Below are 27,375 nucleotides of genomic sequence, written 5' to 3' on the forward strand. Positions count from 1 at the left end.
CACTCAGCTCTAGCGGGATCCTGAATATGCAAACTAGAGGAAGATATTTAAAGGCGCCGGCGCCACACACAGATCCCTGCTCAGCGCCGCCCTTCCTGTGCGAGTCTGTAGCCCCAGGCCTGGCCCCTTTCGCCCGTGTTCACCATTCTGTGCGGAAGCACTGTCAGCATGTCAGACAAACTGCCCTACAAAGTCGGTGAGTTTCCAGGAGTGCAGCCGGCCGGATCGACTCCGCGCCCGCTGGGGGCCTGTTGGGGAGGCGGCCGCGGGGCCGACGCGGGGCTCTCAGGACCCCTTGAATCCCTGGCTCGGCGCGATCGTGGCCGCGCGAGGCCACCTGGGGGCTGGAGTTCTCACGTCCCAGCGAGGCGGTAGTCAGAGGCGGCCATGGACTACAAGTCCCGGCGTGCCGCGCGAGGCTCGGTGCAGCAGCGCGGGCTGCGGAGCCGCCAACTGGCGGCGTGTTGCGCTCGGAAGAGCCTGGGACTGGCGGGGACCGCGCACCTGGCCACGGCCTGGGACCTTTGGCACCTGCTGGGACCTACTCCAGGAGGCCACGATCCTGCCAGCTGGGTGGACCCGGACAAGTGCCCACCCCTCTCTGGGCCTCCTGTAGGGAAGGCGAGGGCAGTGGAGTCCCTCAGGCGTGGGAGGAGAGGCCTGGAGAGCGAGCCTGAGGTCGGCACTAGTCCCCCTCACAGGAGACTTTGGGTTCGTTACTCAACGTTTAGGGTCACTCTCCTGGCCGACAGTGACAGCCGTGCAGAGAATCTCTAAGAAAACTTGGAGTGCTTAGAAAAATCCTTGCAATTTATCAGTTGAACTGATAGTTAATGTTCACCGGGCAGTTTACTGTGGGATGGGCACCACCTTCTATCTTTATTGTAGATTAATTCATTTTGTTCTCACGACTTTTTTGGAGAAGGGACAATTTCTCATTTTACGATGAGTATACTGAGACACAGGAATAAAGTTACCTTGCTCAGGATCTTACAGCTGTGAGTTGGTCTAGCAGGAAATGAATGTAGGCCTTGTTTGCCTCTAAGCACACCTTTTCACCACTGTATATGAGTGAACACACCTGGAACAAACCTAATGAACTCTCAGCACAAACTTGTTCAGGCTGCTAGCAGTTTTTAAAGTAAATTCAAGACACCATTAGACCTGGAGAAAGGCAGCAGTATTTATGGAGCACTTGCAGTGTATCTGCTGATTTGTGTGTTTACAAGATAACCTTTGGAGGTGGACTTTATCCCATTATACAGAGAAAGAAACTGAGGCACTAGTAGGATGGACTTGCAAAGATTCTGTAGAAATAGTAGCTTATCAAGTGGCCAGAATAGACCGTTGTTCCCATGAAACTGAAGTACAGAAAGGTTAAGTCAAGGGCACATCAGTGCCTGAGCTAGAATGTGGGCTCCTCATACTGTGGAGAGATCAGCCGGTCAGGGTTGAGGGCATTGGGTTATGTGGGAGGAGGTAAGGCTGCATTTGGAAGTAGGGGAGTTGGGTGGATAGAATTGGAGGAAGGAAGCCGCCATCAGGAAAGGCATTTTATGCCAGACCTTGCCCGTATCACATCTTTTTTTTTTTTTTCCTTTTTTAAGTTTATTTACTTTGAGAGAGAGAACATGAGCAGGGGGGTGCAGAGAGGGGGAGAAAGAATCCTAAGCAGGCTCCACACTGCCAGCACAGAGCCCCATGCAGGGCTTGAACTCATGAACCGTGAGATCATGACCCAAGCTGAAATCAAGAGTCAGATGCTTAACCTACTGATCTACCCAGGTGCTCCCCACATCACATCTTTAATCCTCAGTGCTCATAGCAAGGTTAGAGATTATTATTTCCATTTTACAGATGAAGAAACAGGCTCAGAAGGGGTATTGGCTCTTCCTCTTGGTTTGCTCTAGATAGGTGCTCCTGCAACTTCTATAATTCCTTAGCAACCTGGGCACCAAAAAAACCCAGAACTTGGAACACTAGACCCTCCTCCGTGCCCTTGGAGTTGAAGGATCTATGGAAAACTCAGGGGCTGGCATGCCTGTCATGAGGGCAAGTGAAGGAGTTATTTTTAGCTGGAGGAACCTGTGGTGGCTGAGGGGATGGAGCTTAGCAGGATAGGACAAAGCCTATTGTCTGCTATTGCTGGGCCCCTCCCATGATCCTTGATCCTTGAGAAGGGCCTCTGTCTGTAGCTCTGACACCTCTGCCTGGCCACCACCCCCACCTCTGCCATTGACTGGCTGTGGAACCTGGGGTAAACCCCTCTCTGGGCTCTTTCTTCATAGGTAAATGCAAATGCTGGGTTCCCATTTGTTTTGTTTCTTGCCACGCCCTGTCTTGTGCCAGCCCCTTTCATGGACCCCCCTCTCATTCCTTTTTAACAACCAGGAATGGTTAGTAGATGTTTGCTTTTCTCTGTGCCAGGCCCTGTTGAGCACTGGAGATACAAAGGTGACTAGAGGATAAGTATAGGACAGACATGGATCTGGATAATGTTATGGTATTTTCTCTGTTTTGTGAGATCTTCACATTTATCTGTCTGCATGGCCACCTCCCCAGTTCTAGTCTTCCTCCTCCCTCTCTGGTCTCTTGCTCCATAGACACATGCAGCAACCAAAGGGGTCTTTTCAAAAGACAGATCTGGTCATGATACTCCCCTTAAAACTTTGGAGCTTCCCACCTCACTGGGACTAAAATCCTGACTCATCCTCTTACTCCCTCTACCAGTAGAGTCACCCTGGTGCACTCTCTGTTCCTCCAGCAAGAATATATACACCAAGTTCTTTGTTGTTTCTAGGTTTTTGTTGCATATCTACTCTGTGCCAGATGCTATATCAGGTGCTTGGGGAGGAGCCTTCCAGGCTAAGAGAATTGCTTGGATTAAAGCCCTTAAGTGGGAATGAATTTAGCTTCTCTGAAGGAAGGCCGTGTAGTTGAGCAGCTGGTGAGGAGAAAAAGGGTGGAGAGGTGGGGGAGAAGGGTGGGCAGTGAGTAGTTAGGATTTTATTCAAAGGTAAGGGCAAACCAGTGGAGATTTGTTTTTTACTTAAGCAGAAGAGTGGAGGTGATATAACTTAAATTTTAAAACGCTTCTTCCTCTGGCTTCTGTGGGAAGAATAGCATGTGGGAGCAGGGAGACCAGTGAAGAGGCTGCTTCAGTGATCCAATGTGGCAAGATGTGTTGGGACGTTGCAGATGGGTTGGAAGGGGGCGAAAGGGGAAAAGAGGAATCAAGAAATCTTAAGGTTTTGTCTGGGGTGGCTGGTTGAATGGTGGTTTCATTTCCTAAAATGGGAAGGTTGGGGGAGTAAAAGTTTGGGAAGGAGGACCGGGAGTCCCAGGGGCTCAAACCCAACACATAATACATATAGCTGGTCATCCAAGTAGAGATGGCAAGTAGATAAGTTGGATTATAGGAGTCCTAAATTGAGGGGAGAAGTTTGGGCTGGAAGTTTGGGTAGGAGCCATTGCTGTAGGGAAGGTATTTAAAGCCTGTAATGTAATGAGCTCTTCTGGAAAGAGGGAGATGATGGAGCCCTGAGGGCTTGGAAACATTACAGTGAGTTATAGGAGAAGGAGCCTGGAAGGCAGGAAGAAAACCACAGAAGGATAGGCATAGAAGCCAAGAAAAGACAGGATTTCAGAAGGAGGGCAAAATTCATGGGAGCAGTGCTTCAGGGAGACACGTGAACATAGATAGTTGACCATTAGATGTAGGATTAGGCCAGTTTTGGGCGACCTTGGGAAGAACAGTTCACTGGAGTAGTGAGGTCTGCAAGGAGGTGAGAGTACATGGGATCAAGCCCCACCTAGCAGAGACCACTCTCTTGTACCAAAAGAATGCTTGGTGTGTAGCTACAGATGAGGACCAATGGATTCCATGGAGGAAACATGGCATAGCTCTGAATTCTTCTCAGTGAATTGTGAAGTGAGGTCATTAGTTGATAAGGAGAGGCATTAGAGGTTTGGACAGAATGGAAAAGAAGAGTGAATTTACTATGAAAATGTGTTAGGATTGCGTGGAGTGTCCCCTGAGACTTATGGTCTTCATATGATGATTTTCCTCCTGCTGGACTCTGGCTTGGGTGCAGTGGAAGGTTGGGTTTAACCAGGGTGGGAGTTTTGCCAAGGAGTTCTCAGAGGAGACAGTGGAATCTGAACCTGTGGAAGAAGTTGAGAATAGGAAAGTGGTGTGGTGAGGGACTGTGGAAATTGGTAGGATTAATGCATTAGAGGTTCTGACCTGACTGACTGTACTCTTATTGGAGTTAGGGCTCCAGAGGGAGAGAGGATTGGAAAGATGGGACATGGCCAGAGTTGTTTGCTTGAAATCAAGGTTTTCAAAGGAGAGTAGCATTGGTAATGGCCTGCCAAGGTGGATGGGTGGGGGTGGGGCCAGAGGGTGATGGGGGAAGGGGGTTGTGTGTTGAGGCACTGTGGGAGTAAGTCCCTCCCATGGGGGAGGAATATTTCATCTCTGAATGCACAGTAGTTATACAGTAGGGGGCAGACTGTTTTATTATTTGTTATTAAATTCTCTACAGTCCTTTCCCTCCACCCACCACCTCTTTGGGCGATTAGCAGGATCCAAATTTCCCTAATAATAGAAATCACCAGGAGTCCCAGCTCTCTTCCTAGACCTATTGAATCTTTGTTCCTCAGGGAGATGTTACAAGTATGCCTGATGACTGTATCGGGGAAGTTTGCAACCACTGACCTACAGAATGGGTTGGTGTGGCCTGGGAGAGAAAGAGGGTGAGATTATTAGAAGAGTATTGAGATGGTGAGAGAGCATTATAGTACCCTTCTTTCCTGTCTGAGAATTTGGACAAATTTGAAACATTTGGGGTGGCAGATAGAAGCCAAAACTTAACCCTCATAACTAATAGCATCAAAGCCAGAGGGTGTAGATTAGTGTTGAAGTCCGATGATCCTGCTAACAAAAGGCCAAATTCAGTAGTTACTCTCCAGGTACAGGCAAGGTGAGCTTAGGTAGGTATGCAAAAATTGCTTCCTGTAGCCTGGCTGGCTGCTGCTTGCTTGTAGAAGAAGGGAGAGCTGAACTGAGCATGCCCTTTGTTCCTCTCAAATTTACCAATCAGACAAGGCACTCTGCTTCCCTTAGGGCAGAGAGGCCAAGAGTGTTAGTTACACAGGTGAGTTTCCTCCAAGTGGAAAGAAATCAGTCTTGGGGAAACAGCATTTTCATATGGTCAAGGAAACGGAGCAAATGTGTTGAGCCCAAGGCGTTGGAGGAAGTCACTGAGAATGATGACTTGGAAGATGGAGCACAAGGAGCTACAGTCTTTAGGAAATGAGGAGGTTGGTAGGTGGCAGCAGAAAGGGTAGTGGGAGGTACGTATAGGTTGATAGCTAATTAAAAAAAAACTTTTTTTTAAATCTTTATTTATTTTTGAGAGAGGGAGAGAGAGAGAGAGAGAGTGCGAGCCGGGGAGGAACAGAGAGAGAGGGAGACACAGAATCCAAAGCAGGCTCCAGGCTCGAGCTGTCAGCGCAGAGTCTGACGTGGGGCTGGAACTCATGAACCGTGAGATCATGACCTGAACTGAAGTCAGAAGCTCAACCAACTGAGCCACCCAGGCACCCCGATAGCTAATTTTTAAGGGACACTTACCTGCGTTGTAATTTTCACATACCTGTGTGATTCTTTGAGTAAATGTGTTCTCTCACAAGGCTGTGAGCTGCCTAATTTAGTGTTTTGTGTCCACAAGTGGATAAGTGAGAGTGGTGGTGCTTTGTGGTTGGTGGGATGAGGCGGCTCATGGAAATCCCGTCCACCTTGGCCCTGCAGCCGACATCAGCCTGGCCGCCTGGGGACGCAAGGCCCTGGACATCGCGGAGAATGAAATGCCGGGTCTGATGCGTATGAGGGAGATGTACTCGGCCTCCAAGCCGCTGAAGGGCGCCCGCATCGCTGGCTGTCTACACATGACTGTGGAGACAGCTGTCCTCATTGAGACCCTCGTAGCTCTGGGTGCTGAGGTGAGTCCCTTGGCATTTCTGGTGTGGGGGCAGGGGAAGTCCAATGTGATGTCCCTTCCGGTTGGCAGAGGCTCCAAGCTTGTCACAGTGCCACCACCCTTTGTGGTGACTATTGTTATGCATATTTCCTCCCTGACTGGGAAGATAGTTTCTGAGTTCCCTCAATTCACATCTTCCTGATTGAGGAGCTCTGGTAGGGAAAACTCAACACCAAGGGCCTACCGAGTCATCTAAGGACTGGTTCTCATTGGCCCTTCCAGGGTCATGTGCCTGCCATGGACCAAACATGGTGCCGGAAGGATGGTGTGCTCTGATTGTTTCAGCCTGGGTTATAAGTACCAACAGCTGGCAGCTCTTCCAATCTGTCTGGGAGTTTTGGAGTAAGATGGTTTCCCAAGATGGGGCAGGGAAGAGCAGCCAAAACCAATGGAGTACACCAAGGCTCATTCCTTGGACCTCTTATTTCAACATTCACACCCAGTGATGTGATTTTGTGGCTTTAGATACTGTCTGTATGGTGCTGACTCCCAAATATATGTATTAGCCTGGACTTCTCCCTGAAACTCCAGACTTCTATATCCGGCAGCTGATGTGTCAGTCCTCTCCACTTAGAGATCTAGTAGACTTCTGAACCTCAACATGGCCACACATGATTTCCTATTCCCCTCTTCTTCCTTCAGTCTTCCTCATGTAAGTAAATGGAAACTCCAGCCTTCTAGAACCTGGGATCATCCCTGACTCCTCTTTCTCTCTCACCCCAACAACTAATCCTGCAGCAAATTCTGTCCTCTCAACCTTCAGAATGTACCCACCATCTCCTCTACTGCTACCATTGCATTTCTTGCTGAATTCTTACAGCAGCTTTTTCACTTGTCTCCTTGCTTCTCGGTGGAGCCATTTACCCTCCACATAGTACCACGTGATGTTTTAAAGCCTAAATCAGGTCTTGTCAATGCTCTGGCTCCCATCTACTCATCAGTTGTCCCTGGCCTATGGTTGAAGAGTCAGCTGGGACTAGATCCTGAGCCTCTCCCTTCTCTGTCCACGGCTTTGCTTTATCCCTGTCCCATGATCCCAGTGCTTCTGAGCTGTCTGTGACCAGCAGCCCTGTCTTGTTGGCTGTTGTAGGTGCAATGGTCCAGCTGCAACATCTTCTCTACCCAGGACCATGCAGCGGCTGCCATTGCCAAGGCTGGCATTCCTGGTGAGTCTTGTTTGTTGCTAGGGGTTGTGAGAATGCATGAAGGGGCTCTGCTTCTCTCTGTTTGGTTCACTGACTCCTACTGTGGCAGGTTTTCCCATGGCAGGGGAGAGAAGTCATGGTCATAGAATTCTAGTCTAGTGATTTAAGGAAAGAGTTGTTTTGTCCCACTGTCATCTAAAATCCTATGGAATGCACTTACTGGCCCATCTCAAATCATGTAACCAGGAAGGGTGGGATCTTATGGTTGGGAACCACATGATGTTACAGAGAAGAAGTTCCTTAAAGGAAGGATGTAGGTCTATTTCCAAAAGAATCAGGGAGGGATACTGGGTAGAAAAAGAGTCTCAGAGGTCCATTGCCTAGGGTCTGATGGTCTAGGACCTGAGGAAAGACTATCACAAGCTGCTAGAGAAACAGGCACACATCTGCCAGGGCTTGGGGAGGGGAGTGGTTAGCTCTGATGGTGATTAAATAGGACATTCACAATTCCTTCTAACCAGCCATAGGTATAAGGAAATGGATGGAGGAGGACCGTTCCAGACCCTGGACTGTCATGTCTTCCCCTGCTCCTCAGCCTTATTTGGGCTCCATGACCCTTCCCTGGGAAGAGCCTTGTTTTCAAGACCATTGTCTGCTTTAGTCTGGGGGAGTGGCATCTGGGCCTCCTTGGCCACTGTTGTTTGCTCACAGGAGATTCTTGAGAGCCCCATACCAGTGTCCCAGTCTGGGCTGGCAGTCAGGAGTCCTGGATTCCGATGCCTGTTCTGGAATGCCCATGCTGCGTGACCTAGGCACATCTTAGCTCCTCTCTGAGCTGTAAATGATGGGTGATAGTAATGCCTGCCTCAGAGTGTTTCTGTGAGGAAAAATTAGATGGTGTATAAGGCAGTCAGAATAATGTCTGGCACAGAGAAAGTGCTCTATGCATAGTAGCTGCTATTTGTCACTTTTTGGCCAGACTTAGCCTGGGACAACCTACCACAGAGACTGCTGGGCAGTGCAGAATGACTCTTGGATCTTGGCTCATGGGTCCACTTGAGTGTGGCTCAGTAATGCTGTAGCACCTTTATCCCAGCAGTAGGCATTGTGGGTGGGAGCCCTGGTCACTAGGTTGAGGTCCCAGTTGCTGAGGCCCAGACAGAAAGTTGTAAGGAGGGAAATAATTATTTCCAGATACCTATATCTTGACCTCCATCTCACTTAATCAGTACCATTGGAGGTGAGGAAACTGAGGCTCACAGAGGTGAAGTGATTTGCTCAGTCACTCAGCTGGTGAGTGTAGAACCAAGATTTGCACTCAGATCTATCTGGTTCTAAGTTGTGTTCTTTTCATTGCCTGAGTCCTCAGAAGGACTGGAGGTGGGAATTAGGTAGGTTATATTGGCCCTGCTCAGGTGGTTTCCTGGAGCAGGCACCAGTGGGGAAGGCCAGGCCCTGATGTGCTGTGCCACTCAAACTCCAGTGTACGCTTGGAAGGGTGAAACAGATGAGGAGTACCTGTGGTGCATTGAGCAGACGCTGTACTTCAAGGACGGGCCCCTCAACATGATTCTGGATGATGGAGGTGACCTCACGAACCTCATTCACACCAAGTACCCACAGCTCCTGTCAGGTAAGTGCGGCAGGTGGGTGGGCAGGGTGTTGGTGGTTCTTGCCCATGCAAAAGCAGCAGGCCTGGCAGGACTCCTATTGCCTCGAGCAGCAGATTCTGTGGAAGATGGGAGGATGGCAGGCTCCTGCAGACATGCTGGGGCCTGGCCTCCTGATTTCTGATGGTGTGGGGCTAGGTGGTGGTGGGTGGGGCGGGGCAGGGGGTGAAGGGAGGCCTGGCTAAGGTCTGGTTCAAGGGCAAGCATAGGCCAGGGTGGGGAACAACTGGGAAGGAGTCAGTTTTGCTAAAAGCAGTGTGGGGAGGAATGTAGAGGAGGTAGTGAGTGCAAAGGCCCTGAGGCAGGAAAGGATGGACTATTCAGGAAACAGAAAGGAAGTCAGCATGGCAGCTTCCTTCACTGGGTAGAGTTGCAGGATGTGGCTGGAACTTTAATCAGACTCAACAGACCAAGAGAGAAGAGTTGGGCTTGATCCTGAGAGCAAAGAGAAGTGAGTGGATGGTATTTAAAAGATTTCTCTGAAAATATATACGTTAAAAATGACTGCTGGCCCCTGTGTAGAAAATGGGTCGTGGCTGGGAGACCATGCAAGAGATGATGGTGGTGGGGACTAGGGCAGTGGTGGCAGGAATGGAAAGCTTGGGATTGCTGGGAGATGGAATCCTTTGGCCTGATGATGGTGATGGCTCTTCTTGCCTGCTAGCCTGGAGGATTGGGTGACTATGGTATCAGTCATGGAAATGGGAACTCAGAAAGAGGAGCAGCTTTGGGGGGTAGAGATGAGGAATTTGGGTGAGTTGAGGTGTGGGTTTTCTGAGGCTCTTGTGGCCTCATCCCAGAGGCACCTCGTTTATCCCTTGGGCAGTCCCTTCCTGGCCTTGGGCTCATTCCCTCTGTTCTTTTTCAGGCATCCGAGGCATTTCTGAAGAGACCACAACAGGGGTCCACAACCTATACAAGATGGTGGCTAATGGGAAGTTGAAGGTGCCTGCCATCAACGTCAATGACTCTGTCACCAAGGTGAGTCAGTGTCGTGTTCAGCTGTTGGTTCCCATTGCAGCTTAGTAGGCCTCTGAAGAAAGGTCCCTGGGAAGGCTGCAGGCTAGGGACTTAGCCTTCATTTGAGGGGGGTAAGGGAGTGATAACTGAGGGTAATAAGTCCATTAAAGAGGGAAAGAACTGTACAGTGAGTTTTAGGGCTGGGCACCAAGAGCTTGAAAGTGAAGCAGGTTCTAAGCAAGTCTCTCCTAGCAATTGATCCTTAGGAAGCCTTCTAGACTGGCATAGGCTAGGGAGAACGTTTCGGGCTAATCAGAGCAAGGGGCATATGAGTGCATTAGCTGGTGGGAAAAAGTGATCAGTCCAAGACCCACTAGGCCAGGATGCTGAGAGTAGGTCTGAGGCCCAGGGGCCTTGCCTGCCCCCATCACCCCTTTGCCCCTCTTCTTTCAGAGCAAGTTTGACAACCTGTATGGCTGCCGGGAGTCTCTTATAGATGGCATCAAGCGGGCCACAGATGTGATGATTGCAGGCAAGGTGGCAGTGGTAGCCGGCTATGGCGATGTGGGCAAAGGTTGTGCCCAGGCCCTGAGGGGTTTTGGGGCCCGCGTCATCATCACGGAGATCGACCCCATCAATGCACTGCAGGCTGCCATGGAGGGTATGACAGGGCGAGGGTTGGCTGTCAGCCACTGGGGCCAGAGGAGGGCCACCCTGGCCCTCCTCCAGGGCCACCCTGGATGACCTATGGATACCGTCTCTGCACAGGCTATGAGGTGACCACTATGGATGAGGCCTGTCAGGAGGGCAACATATTTGTCACCACCACGGGCTGTACTGACATCATCCTTGGCCGGTAGGTGCCAGGTTGGGGGTCTCAGGGAGCAAAGGAGGCTTAGGGCTGCTCTTTGTCCCTGACGGTCTTCCATGGGTTGGCACTCCCCAACAGGCACTTTGAGCAGATGAAAGATGATGCCATTGTGTGTAACATCGGACACTTTGATGTAGAGATTGATGTCAAGTGGCTGAATGAAAATGCTGTGGAGAAGGTGAACATCAAGCCCCAGGTGAGAAGCCTTAGCAGGGTGGGCAGATGGGAGACCGTGGGGGACATGACTGTGGGCTAGTCACCAAGAAGGGTAGATGAGGAGGCTGTGGCAACCTGGGCAGTGGGATGAGGGAGGAAGAGAGCCTGGTTTCAGGGCCACTTAAATCAAAATCTTAGGGTGACACCAAGACATCCCCATTTTTTAAAGCACCCAAGATGATTCTGCTGGGCAGCCAATGTTGAGCACCACTCCATTCAATTTTTATTTAGCATGGTGGGATCTGTCCTCAAAATGTCCAGGCTCAAACTGCAGCAACTTAACCCTTTATTTATTTGTTTTTTTAAAGTTTATTTATTTTGAGAGAGCATGCACATGCACATGCACACACATGCACTCACATGAGTGGGGGAGGGGGAGAGAGAATCCCAAGCAGGCTCTGCACTGTCAGCACTGAGCCTAGTGTAGGGGCTCGATCTCATGACCTGTGAGATCATGATCTGAGCTGCAATCAAGAGTCGGATTGATGCTAATCAACTGAGCCACCAAGGTGCCCCACAACTTAATCCTTTAGTTTCTTTTAACTTCTTTAGTTTAACTTCAGTTTCTCTATCTGTGAAATGGGGATAATAATAGTACTTATAGGGTTGTTATTAGAATCAGATGTGATAAGTACACACACACACACACACACACACACACACACACACACACAGTTTGTGTATGTTCTTAGCCTGTGGGATTAATGATAATTATTAGCTAATACTTACCAAGTGCTTACTATCTGCCAAGCCATATGTCAAGTACTTTACTTGTTCAGCTCATTAAATTTTCACAGCAGACCCATGAGATCTCTAGCACAGAGTTGCTTAATAAATATTAGCTCTTATTAATTGTGAGTGCCACCCACTTGCTGGAGGTTGTTCTAGGACAGTCCAGGCCCTTCACAGACACTATTGGAGGCAGGAAGGCCTTTCTGAACCACAGAGTAGGATAAGGCAGTGGTGGACATTGGCAACAGTGCCCTACCAACCCTCACTGCTGCTTTGCCCACTTGCAGGTGGATCGCTACTGGCTGAAAAATGGGCGCCGTGTCATCCTGTTAGCTGAGGGCCGGCTGGTCAACCTGGGCTGTGCCATGGGCCACCCCAGCTTTGTGATGAGCAACTCATTCACCAACCAGGTGCTGGCACAGATAGAGTTGTGGACTCACCCTGACAAGTACCCTGTTGGGGTCCACTTCTTGCCCAAGAAGGTGGGTTTGCATCTCTACCCTCTTAGAGGTCCTCACAGTGTCCTCCACAGGGCAGAAATCATTCTCTACATTTAACAGAGGAGGAAACTGAGGCCCAAAGCAGGGTATGACTCCCAGTGAGTTGCTGTTGTCATCTGAAGGCTTGACTGGGTTGGAAGATCCACTTCATGTCCATGTTGGCAGGTCTGAATTCCTCACCACATGGGTCTATCTGCATAGGGTTGCTTAAGTGTCGTGATAAGATGGCAGCTGGTCTTCCCCCTAGAGTGAATGATCCACAGGAAAGCAAAGGAGGAAGCTGCAAGTGCCTTTTAGGACCTTGTCTCCAAGTCCTATGACATCATTTCTGCTTTATTCTGTTCATTAGAAGTAAGCCACTCAAAGGGTGAGGAATTGGGCTCTACCTCGTGATGGAAAGGGTATTATGAATTTATGGACAAAGAACTTAAGGATATATTTTAAAACAGTCACAACCATTTTAATCTAAAAAGGAAGTCTTGGCTATGTAACGGAGGAGTCTAAGATTCAGACACTGGATCCAGGGATTCGTCTTTCTCTTTGCCTTGGCTGTTTTCTTCTTTACATTCATTTCATCTGTCAAATAGACTTGCCTCTGGTGAGCTGAGACTGATATTCTCACTGTTTAAGATTCCCTCCCTTTTTAGGAATTGAACAGTCCTTGTCTCTACCTGTCATAGAATATATGTTCTGTCCATAGATATATTCCAGAGGAGCATTTGGTTAGTTGCTTGTGTTGGTGGAGGGTGAGGAAAGAGATGTAGTTGATGGTCCAACCAGGGATAGTTGGAGGGGAGTATGTAGCATGGTTCCCTCTTGAGTAAAGGGAGCCGGGCAGCCAAAAACAACACATCCGCTGAACTGGCTGTGAGGATAGAATGAGGTAGTATTTGTAACACATATGACAGATACTCCCACAGAATACTTCTTGTCTCTATTGGTAGCTGGATACAGGTACGGGGTCGCACAGCATGGCACTGATTCTAGGTCTTCCTGTGTTTTTCTCCAGCTGGATGAAGCAGTAGCTGAAGCCCACCTGGGTAAGCTGAATGTGAAGCTGACCAAGCTGACTGAGAAGCAGGCCAAGTACCTGGGCTTGTCCCGTGATGGCCCTTTCAAGCCTGATCATTACCGCTACTGAGAACCAGGCCTGTAGTTTGCCTTATAGTTGCTTGCTATAAGGTGCTGGCCTTGCTGGGGTTCCACTTCTCTTCATCAAGAGCAAATGGCACCAACTTTGAAATAGGTTTGTTAATGTCCCCCATTGACTTCCTGGCGCTGGTCACTCAGTCTTTAACCTCTGCTGCTGCATCTCTCATACTGCTTCAAGTGTGGCATCATGAATTGAGAAGCCCCTTCTGAAGCCCTGGTCATGATAGAGGTACACAGGAGATAACCATAGGGAGCCATGAGCAGAGGGGTTTTGGAACTGCTCAGTCAGTCATTACTTAGGATGGAAGTTGGCAGTGGTAGTCACAAAACCCATGCACTTTTCCATCTAGGCCCTCCCCTGACCTATGGCCTTTATATTCATGTTCTAATTTACTGGTTCACTGGTTCCTCAGCCCATGACTGATGAGAATGAACTATATCAAAGGGCAGGGAGGAACTCTTGGGAGTTTGTCCCTGAGAACCTGGCTTAGTGCTGGACATTCTATTGTTTAAGAGGTTTCTCAGAACAATGAGGTCAGTACTTTCACTTCCTATTTTACAGAGGTTAGAATATAGTGTTATAGGAAAACCAAAAAAGGACAAGATATGTGACAGCCAGAAGTTGAAAGAGGCCAGAGAATCATAAAAGCAGGCAGAGATCTGCCACCTCTTTGTAACATGATGGCTCCTATCACAACCCTGGATCAAAAATATTAATTTGGTTTATAATGTTTAATTAATGTTTATAATGTTAAAAGAGAGCAAGAAAGTGGGTGAATTAAAAATTTGGTGCCTAAAAGAATTTTGAGTCTTTATTATATAGGTAATCCACAGCCAACAATATATGGCATGAGTAAGGAGTAATAATAGTTCTGTGCTGATGAAGGCGAGGGGTTGTTCTGCAGTGTAGGGTGATAACGGCTGCAGACAAACTCTTGGGCTTGGAAGAATGAGTAAAGTGAAGAGAGAACTCTGTCTCTTCAGGTATGTCTCTTATAAAAAGCCTGTTTTTTTAACCTAAAGACTATCATTTAATAGGTGAATTTAGCCCACTTATATTTATTATAATCTCTATTCATATTTTTTCCTCTACCTTATATTTTTCTGTTCCAATTCATATTTCCTTTTCTCCCCATTTATACTTTGGGTTGATCCAGTTCTCCTCTCCTGTCTCCTGTGTGTGTGGGTGGGGGAGGGACTATTATGTATTGAGTACCTACTGGATGCTGGGTATTTTGTAGCTGATTTTCTTTATTCTCACAACAAGCTTAGTAATAATGTTATCCTAATCTTATAGATAAGAGTGGAGACTCATAGAGGTTAAGTGTCTTTCCTAAAATTTGTAAGAGGCCACTTAAAGGAAATTGAGCTCCTTCCTATTTGCCTAAGTGGTCATATATTGAACTCTGTGCTGGTCTTGGAAATCAAAGCAAAATAAGAACCCACCTGGAAAGGGTAACTGGAGACTATTTTCAGGTTCATCCACTGGATGGAGGGCCTGCTGTGGATCCTGGGATGTTTGAGACCTGACCCTAGCCTTTTGGGATCTCGAGCTAGAGGGAGAATGCACACACAAGAGAGCTTTGCCATCTCCTGGCACTTCTCTTTCTCTGCCCAGCTTTAGAGTTCAGTCCCTGGCAGCAGTAGGAGAAAGGCAGCAGAGAAGAGGTGATGCTTGAAATGGATTTTGAAAGAACTGATGATTTTTAACTGGAGGAATTGAAGGCGAGGGCATTCTAGGCAGAAGAACAGCCTAAGCAAGAGTGAGTTGCGGGGATGGGGTAGGGAAGAGTAGTCTGGCTATACTATAGTGGGAGATGTGAGGTAAGGGGCTACAAAGGTGGCCTGGGGGACAGGCAGAATAGGCCTCAAACACTAAGATGAGACCTGGTTTTAATCCTTGAGCTGCACAGACTCCCAAAATGTCCCTATTTGACTGAACATTCCACAAATATGGTTTGTTCATTTTTGTATTTTTGGCCTCTGGCTATGAGGTTGTATTATTTCCCATGTTACTACTGAGGACAGAGGTTCAGAGGGGCCAAGCAGCCTGACCCAAGATGATGTAACAATAAGTTACTTGCATATATGATGCAATTCCACCGTAAATAATTGTACAAATTTTGGTACTTCAACGATTACCAGTAACAAATGATATAGGACCCACTTCTCAACTGATCATGATACCAGTGGTCAAAGCAGATCCCATTACCATGCCCACCACTGTCTCTTGCATACCTAATTGTGTGTCAGGCATTGTGCTCTGTAAGTGCTTATTTATTCCTCGTGATAACCTGGGAGGGACTTGAATTCCTGTTTTACAGATCAGGAAACAGGCTCTGAGAAGGGCCACAAGAGTGAGCTGGCTTTTGTACTGGGTAGGATTCTGAGTCCCCAATCCAAGCCTAATCCATACCCACAGGCTCAGGTTTACGAGGGTCACCTAATGGCAAGACTTCCACCAGAAAGTACTGCCTACAGCACCCACCTCAGCAGCTCTGCCATGGTAGTCTTTGGGACAATAACTTCTTAGTGGAAAAGAGGGGTTAGGCCACTGTTCATCTGAGCCAGGAAGGTTAAACACTCTAGGTCATATGGCAGTCGCTCTGCTTCAAGAGGCCCCTGCCTGTGTGTAAGTGCACTCCCATCCCTCAAGTCTGTCTCCTTCTAGACATAGGAAATACTTTTCCAGATGTTCCCTCCTGGGAGATCCCATGCAGTCCCCTACCTCCCGTCCCCTTTGAGTTCTGTTTTCTGTTATTCAGGACTCCCCACCGGCCCTTTCCTCTTTGGAGATGTCCTGTCAGTTCTTAAAAAAAACACTACACTGTGGTATAATGTGTCTTTCAACATTTTCATTTGTTAAGATATAAATGTTTGTATACTTGTATGTAGAAGTATGTGGGAATGGCCTCAGGTAAACTCAATAAAACTAGATTGTATAAAAAAAAAAATGAAACCTGAAACCATAAAACAACCCTCTCCTTTCACATCTGGTTTCAGCCTTACCTCTGATCTCAGGTCTGCTAATCTGTCACTGACCAGGTACCCAAAATGAAAGATGATGTGTCCCCATGCCCCACTCCTGATGTCTGGGCTCTACCATCAAAGCTTCATGGGTTAAAGAAGGAATTGGCTAAGGGTTTTGTAGTATCTCCAGCCTGGCCATGGCTGGAAGTTTTTTTCCCCAGGAAAGGTAAAAAGGAGGTTAAGGCTCTTGGGGGTGGGGGCGGGGGGGCAGGGGTTGTGGAGCAGTGGGATGGTCTTTGAAAGGAGGAGACATGGGTCTGCTGTTAACCCCTATGTTACTTGAGGCAGGGATAGACCTATCTGCCTCATGTGGCTGTTTTGAGGACAAATGATGTAACATGTATGGAAAGTTTCATGTCAAGTTTTAAAGTGCTGTGTCAAGTACAGTGGGTGTGAGGGAGCTGATTTTGAGGGCAGAGAATTTAGAATACTTGGAAAATTAGACAGTGCTTTAAAAATAATAGGATCTTAGAACTAGGAAGGGCCAGGGGCGCCTGGATGGCTCAGTTGGTTAAGCGTCCGACTTCAGCTCAGGTTATGATCTCATGGTATGTGAGTTCGAGCCCTGGATGGCTCAGTTGGTTAAGCGTCCGACTTCAGCTCAGGTTATGATCTCATGGTATGTGAGTTCGAGCCCGCGTTGGGCTCTGTGCTAACAGCTCAGAGCCTGGAGCCTGCTTCACATTCTGTATCTCCCTCTCTATCTGCCCCTCCCCGACTCATGCTTTGTCTGTCTCTCTGAAAAATAAAATAAAAATTAAAAAAAATATTTATTAAAAAAAAAAAAAAAAACTAGGAAGGGCCTTAGAGCATCTATAGAGTCAAATCCACCATTTATATATGGACACGTGGAGGCCCAGAGAATGTAAGTGACACACAATGTCATCCTGTAGATTCAGGTGTCCAGCTTGCCTCCAGGTCAGCTCTTTCCTGGATACCAGGCCCCTCTGCCCACATCCATGTGATGGGAGGGCCCTGCTAGGCTAGAGTTGCTGGCATCCTTATCAAGTCCTGGTGGGGACAAGTAATGAGCTTGGAAAGGTCATGGGGGCCTATTGATACCAGTGATAACTACAAGAGGCAGCAGGCAGGGTTCACCTCTGCTTTGGGCAGGCCTGAATTTTCAGGAAACCTCAGGAATCCAGATTCTCATCCCAGAGACCCACTCAGGACTACCCCAAGGGATAAGGCTAGGAAACCTGCTTGCAGTGATGGAGGAAGCCAGGGGTCAGCTTCAACCAGTTCCTCATCTATCAGCTCTCCAGATTGGTTCCAGGACAGGTGCATGGCTCAAATAGGTCCAGACTCAACTGCAGGGCTCTTTTTAGGACTTTTACTAGAAATGTGGTTTGGTGCAATGTAGAGCATTGTCCAACAGTGACCCCCGGAGCTCACCATGGGCTGCCTGGACCCAGTGAAAGCTGTGCTTGGACCCAGATTCCCCCCAGGACAACTGGCTTCCTCTTCTAGGCTGGGGGAGTTACAATCTCACAAGAGTCCCAAAGGTCCCCAAATGCTAGGCAGTGGGCTTTTTCTGACAACTCCCATATAGTTGGTACCCAAATCTACCCAGCATAGCACTCTAATGGTCTGCCTGCACTCACACTTGTTCTTATACTTGCCCTATTACAAGGAAAAGAAACAGGTGGGTGGGAACATACACCTACAGTGTGTCCAACAGAATCCCCTGCCTCAGCATGTCTCTCCGTGGGGACCTGTGCCTGCTCTTCTACTAACTGTTGACATGTGTAACCCCACTAATGCCTGTTCCTTAACTCAGTAGTTAGAAAACTTAGTGTGCATCAGAACCACCTAGGGAGTTTGTTAAAACACAGATTGCTGGGCCCACCCCCAGAACTTCTGATTCAGTAGGTCTGGGATTGGGCCTTATAATCTGCATTTCTAGCAAGTTCCCAGGTGATGCCTACACTGTATAGCAGTCATACAATTTGCCTCTGTGCCTGTTGCACAGCAGATGGCAGCTGCAGAACTCCCTGAAAATGGAGAAAAGGAGCACTCTTCATTGGGGCTACCAGGATTGGCAGGAATGTGAACCCAGACCTGCTTCTTTGCCCTCATGAGGGGAAGCCTGCCTGAGGGCGACACCACACAGAATGGAAAGACAGAGTGACACATTCCAGAGGACCAGCATCTAGGCTTTATACTAACTAGAAATACCCTCTGGACTTTTTAGTGATGTGAACAACAACAAAGTTCCTTTTTTCTTTTAGCCTGTTGGAACTAGGTTGCTGTCCCTGGATATTTCAAGAGTCCTCCTGAGGTAGAGAAGACATGGTATCAGGTTGCAGGAAAATTTAAAAATGGGGAAAGACCTTGGGGCTGAGTCTGCTGTAAAGTGTTGGCTCTAGGCAGATAGAACCTTCTATGCCTGGCTTTCAGTGGCCTAGTGATTAAGGTGGGCTGGAGGTGAATCAGCAGGGAGGTGTAAAGTCTAGGCACAATATTTAGCCTTTCTGAGCTCCAGTACCCGTATTTAAAATACCTACCTCAAGAAGTGAATTTGGGAAGCTGGGTATCATCCAGGCACGAAGTAGCTACTCAATCAATAGTCACTGTTAGTGTGATATTATGATAATTGCAGATCACAGGCCCTCAGTCTGTGAGTAGCAGGTTTGGGTCTGTGGCAAAAGTCAGGAAACAACCTTAGAGGCATCCTGGGGAAAGGAGGCATGTCTCAGACCCTCCAGAGATGTTCACAAGTGCAGGGGTTCCATGATTCTGGCTTGGGTGAAACTACTGAAGATTACTTGGGGTATTGGGCCTTCAGGGGCAGGGTGGGGTGGGGTGATGCTCTGTCACATGGAGATCAACTAATTACCAAATCATTTAAGACTGGTAAACGGGCTGCTTTGGGATTCCAAAGGAGCAGCTCTTGGCTCATCAGTGAATTGACTGTTCCTTTCCTCTCATCAGGCTCCCCCCACCCTTTATTTCCCAGTTTCCCAGATGCAGCAGTCTGCCCCCTCACCCTAGGTCCCATGTCTACTTTTCCTTTGCAACCTCTGACATGCATACATATGCAGAATTCCAGATGTTGATAGATATGGGGATAAATAGAGAAAAAATAAGAAAAAACAATAAAGTAGGCTGAAAGAAATTAAGAAAACAATCCCCATTGGCAATTGAATCAAAAAGAATAAGATACCTAGGAATAAACTTAACTAAGGAGATAAAAGAACTATACTCTGAAAACTATAAGGCATTGATGAAAGAAATTGAAGATGACACAAGTAAATGGAAAGTATTCATTCCATGCTCATGGATTGGAAGAACAAATATTGTCAAAATGTCCATACTACCCAAAGCAATCTACAGATTTAATGCAGTCCCTATCAAAATACCAATAGCATTTTTCACAGAACTAAAACAAGCAATCTTAAAATTAGTATGGAACCACAAAAGATGCCAAATAGTCAAAGCAATCTTGGAAAAAAACAAAACAAAACTGGAGGTATCACAATCCCTGATTTCAAGATATATTACAAAGCTGTAGTAGTACTGGTACTGGCACAAAAATAGACACATAAATCAATGGACCAGAATAAAAAGCCCAGGAATAAACCCATGATTATATGGTCAATCTTCAACAAAGGAGGCAAGAAAATGAAATGGAAAAAAGACCATCTCCAACAAAGGTGTTGGAAAAACTGGACAGCTATATGCAAAAGAATGAAGCTGGACCACTAACACCATACACAAAAATAAACTCTAAATGGATTAAGGACCTAAATGTGAGACCCGAAACCATAAAAATCCTAGAAGAGCACAGGCAGTAATTTCTCTGGCATCGGCCATAGCAACATTTTTCTAGGTATGTCTCCTGAGGCAGGGAAATAAAAGCAAAAATAAACTATTGGGACTACACCAAAATAAAAAGCTGCACATTAAACAATCACCAAAACTAAGAGACAACCTACTGCACGGGAGAAGATATTTGCAAATGACATATCCTATAAAAGATTAGTATAAAATATATAAAGAACTGGGGTGTCAGGGTGGCTCAGTCGGCTGAGCGTCCAACTCTTGATTTCGGTTCAGGTCATGATCTCATGGTTCGTGGGTTCGAGGCCAGTGTCAGGCTCCGTGCTGACAGTGTGGAACCTACTTGGGATTCTGTCTCCCTCTCTCTTTGCGCCTCTCCAGCTCCTGCGCACATATGCTCTATCTCTTTCAAAAATAAACATTAAAATGGGGCGCCTGGGTGGCTTAGTTGGTTAAGTGTCCGACTTTGGCCCAAGTCATGATCTTGCAGTTCATGGATTTGAGCCCCACGTCAAGCTCTGTGCTGACAGCTCAGGGCCTGGAGCCTGCTTCAAATTCTGTCTCCCTCTCTCTCTCTGCCCCTCCCCCTCTCATGCTCTGTCTCTCTCTCAAGAATAAACACTAAAAAAAAAAAAAAAATTAAAAAAAAATTAAAAAACCCTACAAAACATAACTACAATTCAACACCAAAAAAACAAAAACAAAAACAATCCAATTTAAAAAATGGGCAGAAGACATGAACAGACACATGAACAGATGCTCCATATCAGGAGAATGCAAATCAAAACCACAAGGAGATATCACCTCACACCTATCAGAATGGTTCAAATCAAAAACACAAGAAACAAGTATTGGCAAGGATGCAGGAAAAAAAGAAACACTTGCACACTTTTGGTGGGAATGCAAACTGGTGTAGCCACTGTGGAAAACAGTATGGAGGTTCCTCAAAAAATTCAACATAGGGGCACCTGGGGTGGCTCAGTAGGCTGTGTCCAGCTTTGGCTCAGATCATGGCCTCGTGGTTAGTCGGTTTGAGCCCCGCCTTGGACTCTGTGCTGACAGCTCAGAGCCTGGAGCCTGCTTTGAATTCTGTGTCTCCCTCTCTCTTTGCCCCTCCCCCATTTGTGTGCTCGCTCTCTCTCTGCCTCAAAAATAATCAATCAACACAGAAGGGGTCCCTAGGTGGCTCAGTCAGTTAAGCATCCAACTTTGGCTCAGGTCATGGTTTCACAGTTCATGGGTTCAAGGCCTGCATCAGGCTGTATGCTGACAGGGCAGAGCCTGTGTCGGGTCCTGTGTCTCCCTCTCTCTCTGTCCCTCCCCTGCTCACGCTCTCTCAAAAAATAAACATTAAAAAAAATTCCATTGCTGAGTACCCAAAGACTACAAAAACACTAATTCAAAAGGATACTGCACCCCTGTATTGCATTCACAATAGCCAAATTATGGAATCAGCCCAAGTGTTCATCAATAGATGAATGGATAAAGAAGATATGGAATAAATATATACAACAGAATATTACTCAGCTATAAAAAAGAATTAAATCTTGCCTTTTGCAAGAACATGGATGGATATAAAGCCAGAGAAAGAAAAATACCATATCATTTCACGCCTATGTGGAATTTAAGAAACAAAAACAAAGGAGCCAAATAAAAAAGAGACAACCCCCCAAAAAAGCTGCTTAACTATAGAGAACAAACTGATGGTTACCAGAAGGGAGGTGGATGGGAGGATGGATCAAATAGGTGAAAGAATTAAGAGTACACCTATTTTGATAAGCACTGAGGAATATATAGAACTGTTGAATCACTGTATTGTACACCTGAAGCTAATAGAACACTGTATGTTAACTATGCTGGAATTAACATTTGAAAAAAAATTAAATTAAAAAATAAATTGGGTTGAGATTAAATTTTTATTAAAAAGAGAGAGAGAGAAGAAAAATAAAACTTTTCCCCAAAGTCACAAGGCTCTACTTTTTGATTTGGGGAGACATCAGCTCACCCAGTGACTTGTAAATATGATGTCACCAAATTAGGTGACTTGGGAAAGTTATTTTTTATCATCGTCAGTTTTTCTTTTTTTTTTTAAGTTTACTTATTTATTTTAGAGAGAGAGCATGAGCAGGGAAGGGGCAGAAAGAAAGGGAGACAGAGAATCCCAAACAGGCTCCATGCCATCAGTGCAGAGACCCATGCTGGGCTCGATCCTATGACCTGAGCCAAAATCAAGAGTTGGTTGCTCAACTGAGTGAACCACCCAGGTGTCCTGTTAATAATTTTTCTAGTAGTTGTGTTTTTATTATTGGTCTGGCAGTTTATGCAGCCACTGGGTCGAGGAATTCTAAAGAGGAGTCCTAGAGGGTGTGAAAACCTTCAGGAGCTTCAGGAATAAAGCCATTTGCTGGGTTCCCCAGCTAACTAGAAGGCACAATCATCATCATCATCACCATTATGGTGTCACCTTCCAGATTCTACAGCTCCCATAGTCAGTTGGGAGAGCTTGCAACAGCTACTGTCTCTGCAAGCCATTGTTAGAAAGCTTTCTGGAGTGAACATAGTATTTGATGATTTTTATCAATAAAACATTCCTGCCCCACTCTCAACCCCTTCAACATGTATATCTCATACCCCACGGTAAATATATTTGTTGCATGGAAGAAGAAAGAGATGAATAAGTTTATTTCAGGCTAATTTGAAATTTACTACAAATGATTTAGTTAATTCAATTAAAATCACATTATTATTATTATTATTATTATTTTTACCTATCCTGTCTCCTTCACACATGGAAATTAGCTCTCAGTTAAAATCCTCTATAAAGTTTCTATTGTATGATTTAGAAGCAAGAACTGAGAATGTGAGGGAATAGGCCATATATGCTAACAGTGGTTCTAGCCTCTAACAAGGGACAATGGTCATGGCTCACTGGACCCTAAGCTCTGTAAGGAGAGGATCCACAATGGATTCACCATAGTATTCACAGCACTTGGCACAATGCCTAGCACATAGTAGGTACTCAACACACATTTGATGAATGAGTGAATAGGTTGGTCTTCCACGTAGTGGTCAAGTGATTTTGTCACTAATGGAGTGGATCTTTGGCTTTGAATCCCTGGTCTTGCAACCATGGTGGCTGGGTGGTGAGCAATGTCTGGAAGAGAAGAGACTGCAATATGTTCCCAATGTTCTCATTACTGATGACATATACTCGGTGCCAGCTGTGGTACAACGAACAAAAGGTTCTTGCCCTATGGGTTTGTAGCCTAAGTGACAAAACAAAACAAGTAACTGACAGCTTTTCTCTGTGTGTGTGTGTATTTCTTGTCTTTTTAAGGTATAAGAAGCATCATTATCTCAGATTTATGAGAACAGCAGAAATGATTATTTCCCATTTTACACACAAGTAAATGAAAGCCCAGAGAAACACAGAGACTTTCCCAGTGCAAAGAAATGTGTCAAAAACTTTGCCTGTAGTGTCCACCCTTTTTCTTGTGCTCTGTCCAGGTGGTTCCTGCTCTATCCAGTCAAGGGTTTGAGGTTTGCTTCCTCTGCTCCATACTGGCTATGTCACTACAAGCATAATCTGGGTCTCTAGTTGGGAAAAGGTCCTCAGAAAGGAGGGAGTGTTAAGGAATTTGAAAGATGGAAGATTGCAAGTGGACAAGTGGGCCAGGGAGGTGGCCTCACCTGTGCTGGTCCTTGAGCCCCACTATCCTCACATCCAAGGACAAAGATACATGGTAGTTATCCGGACTGAGGCAACTGCTCCACATTATTCTGTTTCATAGCCTCTCTCTAGGATCTTTCTTGTGCATAGGCCTTCTAAAAATCATCTTCTTAGGCCACTATTGTTTGCTGCTTCTTCTTTCTTGATTATACTGATTCCTTGGGAAAGAGCTCTAGTTGCTGGGGAGCACTGATAGGTGACAGCTCCCTCTTCTCCCCCAGCCATGCAGTGCAAAGTAGATGATATAATTTGGAGCCCTTGCTCCTCAAGCTTTCACATGACCTTTGATCTTGGCTGGTCCCTTCTCATAGATCCTGCTTCTTCTTTTTTTAAATTTTTAAACTTTTAAAAGTGTTTGTTTATTTTTGAGAGACAGAGTGTGAGCAGGGGAAGGGCAGAGAAAGAGAGCGAGATACAAAATCCCTAACAACCTTCAGGTTCTGAGCTGTCAGCACAGAACCTGATGCAGGGCTCAAATCCCGAGAGTTAATGACCTAAGCTGAAGTCGGACGCTTAACTGACTGAGCCACCCAGGTGCCCCAATCATAGACACTACTTGTACCTCTACCCTCTGTCTCCCCAGTATCTCAGGTGCTCCTGCTTCCAGAGCCTTTCTAAAGGCATAATGCTGCACTCAGTTTCTCACAGATTTAAAGAATCTCTAAGAATGGAATTTCAGGCAACTGCTTGGGACATTTTAGGAAACAGTCCCCCTGATAATACTGGACAAAGGTTGCTGCCTATTCACCAAGCCTGGGCTCATTGCCTGGTTACTGGGCTGACAGAGCTGGGGTGGGGACTGAGGAAGTATTCTTGAACCCCTGCTTCTTACTTGGGCCTATTCTAGGCCTTCAGAGCTAATAATGCCTGGGACAGATGGTCAGTGTTCATTTCACCTAAGATTGGGAGAAACTTCTCCCAAGCCTCAGAACATCTGGGAACCCCTAGGAGAAAGGGAGGAGTGGGCACAAGGGGCACCTTTGTTCAGGAGCCTCCGAAAGCTCTAGGATCCTCAGGCCAGAGACTTCTGGCCTAAAGGACCCATGTCACAACCAGTCACCCCAGTTTTCATCTGCAGAGCCCCCAGGACAGAAAGCCCAGTGAGACTGTGTATGGAGTTTTAGCTTTCCTTATTTTTTCAGGGGTCAGGGGAGCTCCTTAAAAGGCGGAAAGGGTAAAAGACTGGTGATTCCTTAATGTTTACTTTCTGCCTAGCTGGTCTGCATTCCCCAGTTTTGGAGGCAGTGTAGAGAGTAAGATGGAGTCACTCAGGTCAGGCAAGGGGGCCTGTTTCAAGCAATGATGCAAGCAGCTAAGGGCACTGCAGCTGTAAGTCCAATCACCTTGGGTCCTTTCACGCCTACATGGTATAGGACACAACTCAATTGCTCCAACCCCATTTCTTCCTATCTTTCTACACATCATGCTACACATCTTTTTGCAAATTACTTAATATGACTGGCACATATAATGCTACCCTAATATCAAAATCTGAAGTCAACCTATACAACACAACAAAGGAAGTGATTATACCGGTATGTCCATTATAACAATTAGATTCAATACATTTTTACTATCCTTTGATTAATAAAACCTGAACTACACAAGGAAAATCACCAGCATGGTGGGGAACATTGGGAATTGATTTCAATGCAAATTTAGCAACACATTTTGATCCAGGCATGCAACAATATTCCTTTTTATTGATCCAACCATCAGATGCGTGAGGTGTGGAACATACATGGTCAGCAAGGTACCCTATCTATGAGAATATAACCAGAACTGAGTCATCTACACCAGTTTACATAGCTAAAGGAGTCACCTTTGACACATGTGGTATATTACCCGATAGTCCAGGCCCATGTATTACTGAGAGAGGATGTTGGAATATTACACACTGTATGATAACTTTCCACTGGAAGCCACAATGGATACATGGCATTACCAACTCAACACCAAAACTCAAGCCAAGTGTGTTTGAACCTAATTACTTGACCCTATGAGAATTGTATACAAACCTATGCCACAGAGAATTGAAATAACCTTTCAAAAGGAACAATTCAATTTGTTTGATATACAACCTGAATGTAAAATGTATGCCACAGAACTAGGAACAACCATCCATGAATGGTCTGACCGACCACCCATTGATAGAATTAGACTTAGAAAGCCTACAATCCAGGGGTGCCTGGGTGGCTCAGTTGGTTAAGCATCCGGCTCTTAATATCAGCTGAGGTCATGATCTCATGGTTCGTGAGATCCAGCCTTGCATTGGGCTCTTCGCTGACAGCACAGAGCCTGCTTGGGATTCTCTCTCTTCTCTCTTTCTGCCTCTCCCCCCACTCATGTGTGCTCTCTCTCTCTCTCTTTCTCTCTCTCTCTCTCTCTCCCAAAACAAATAAATACTTAATTCAGTAGGAAATTTAGGTTCCAAGATCTCCTCAGCATTCAGAGAATTATATTCCATTGTCTCAACTATGCATGATTGTCTCAACTATGCATGATTATCATGCCTACCAACTGGAATTTAACTATTAACATTGACCATAAAGTTCAGGCCCTCCAACGAAAGTTACTTAATCTTAGAAATTTCTACATAAGAGAACAATTAAAAAATAATTGTTGCATAATCAATAACCTACTGTACAGAGCATGGAATGATATTAAAAACATTATTGTAAAGTATTTTTCTGACTGGGTGGAGCCTTTCTTACAATTAGACACCTCTAGACCATCAGGTTGTGACAATATAGGACAATGTAAACTTTCATTTTTAAGATGATTAGGGGGTCAAAGCTTATTAGCACATGACACATATTCTATGCCACCAAAAATACATTATAACATAGCACTTCTGGCACCGCAAACATCCTTATGGATTGATGGATATTTACTACCCAAAGAGATAGTATTTCAGTGGTCTAATAGCATGTATTATACATGGCATGAACTGGAAATCAATGCTAATCTTTTTCCTTTAACAAGAACAGTCATTGAAAATTTACTTTTAGGGGCGCCTGGGTGGGTCAGTCGATTAAATGTTCTACTTCGGCTCAGGTCATGATCTCACAGTTTGTGAGTTTGAGCCCCGCATTGGGCTCTGTGCTGACAGCTTAGAGCCTGGAGCCTGCTTCGAATTCTGGGTCTCCTTCTCTCTCTCTGCTTCTCTCCCACTCATGCTCTGTCTCTCTCTCTCTCTCTCCTTCAAAAATAAATAAAAACATTAAAAAAATTAAAAAAAAAAGAAAATTTACTTTTGGACATGGGACACTTTCACTGGATAATTTGTGCTAATAGCTTCTCAGAGGTCACATTCTTTAATCATATAGAATGAATGATACTATCTATCATCACCATAGACAATGAGTGTGTTAAAATATTGTATGCTATTAATGTAACATTTAGTAACATTACCAAAATGGGTACCTTTGTCTCACAATATTCACATACAATTTTTTTCAACATCTTATCCTACTAAAATAACAGAAATACCTTGGGTAAAAATTAACAAAATTGATAAATTTCTAGATGAAAAATTAGAA

At 45.9% G+C, this 27,375-nt stretch overlaps 1 protein-coding gene across 2 annotated transcripts; it reads left to right on the top strand.

Annotated features, from left to right (window-relative positions):
• The first annotated feature begins 38 nt into the window (after nucleotides 1-38).
• AHCY (adenosylhomocysteinase) lies at nucleotides 39-14,092 on the top strand. Of its 2 annotated transcripts, none has more exons than XM_003983598.5 (10): nucleotides 39-196; nucleotides 5,816-6,006; nucleotides 7,135-7,210; nucleotides 8,673-8,822; nucleotides 9,728-9,840; nucleotides 10,273-10,480; nucleotides 10,588-10,675; nucleotides 10,769-10,886; nucleotides 11,926-12,120; nucleotides 13,148-14,092. In XM_003983598.5, the coding sequence occupies exons 1-10, from the start codon at nucleotides 169-171 to the stop codon at nucleotides 13,277-13,279; spliced, it is 1,299 nt and encodes a 432-aa protein (XP_003983647.1). In that variant the 5' UTR covers nucleotides 39-168; the 3' UTR covers nucleotides 13,280-14,092. The 2 variants fall into 2 exon arrangements, with proteins under 2 accessions (XP_003983647.1, XP_006929891.1); XM_006929829.5 differs by lacking the exon at nucleotides 39-196 and adding an exon at nucleotides 468-678.
• Nucleotides 14,093-27,375: the final 13,283 nt, after the last annotated feature.

Source organism: Felis catus, chromosome A3 (genome assembly GCF_018350175.1).
Source record: "Felis catus isolate Fca126 chromosome A3, F.catus_Fca126_mat1.0, whole genome shotgun sequence".
Taxonomy (NCBI): domain Eukaryota; kingdom Metazoa; phylum Chordata; class Mammalia; order Carnivora; family Felidae; genus Felis; species Felis catus.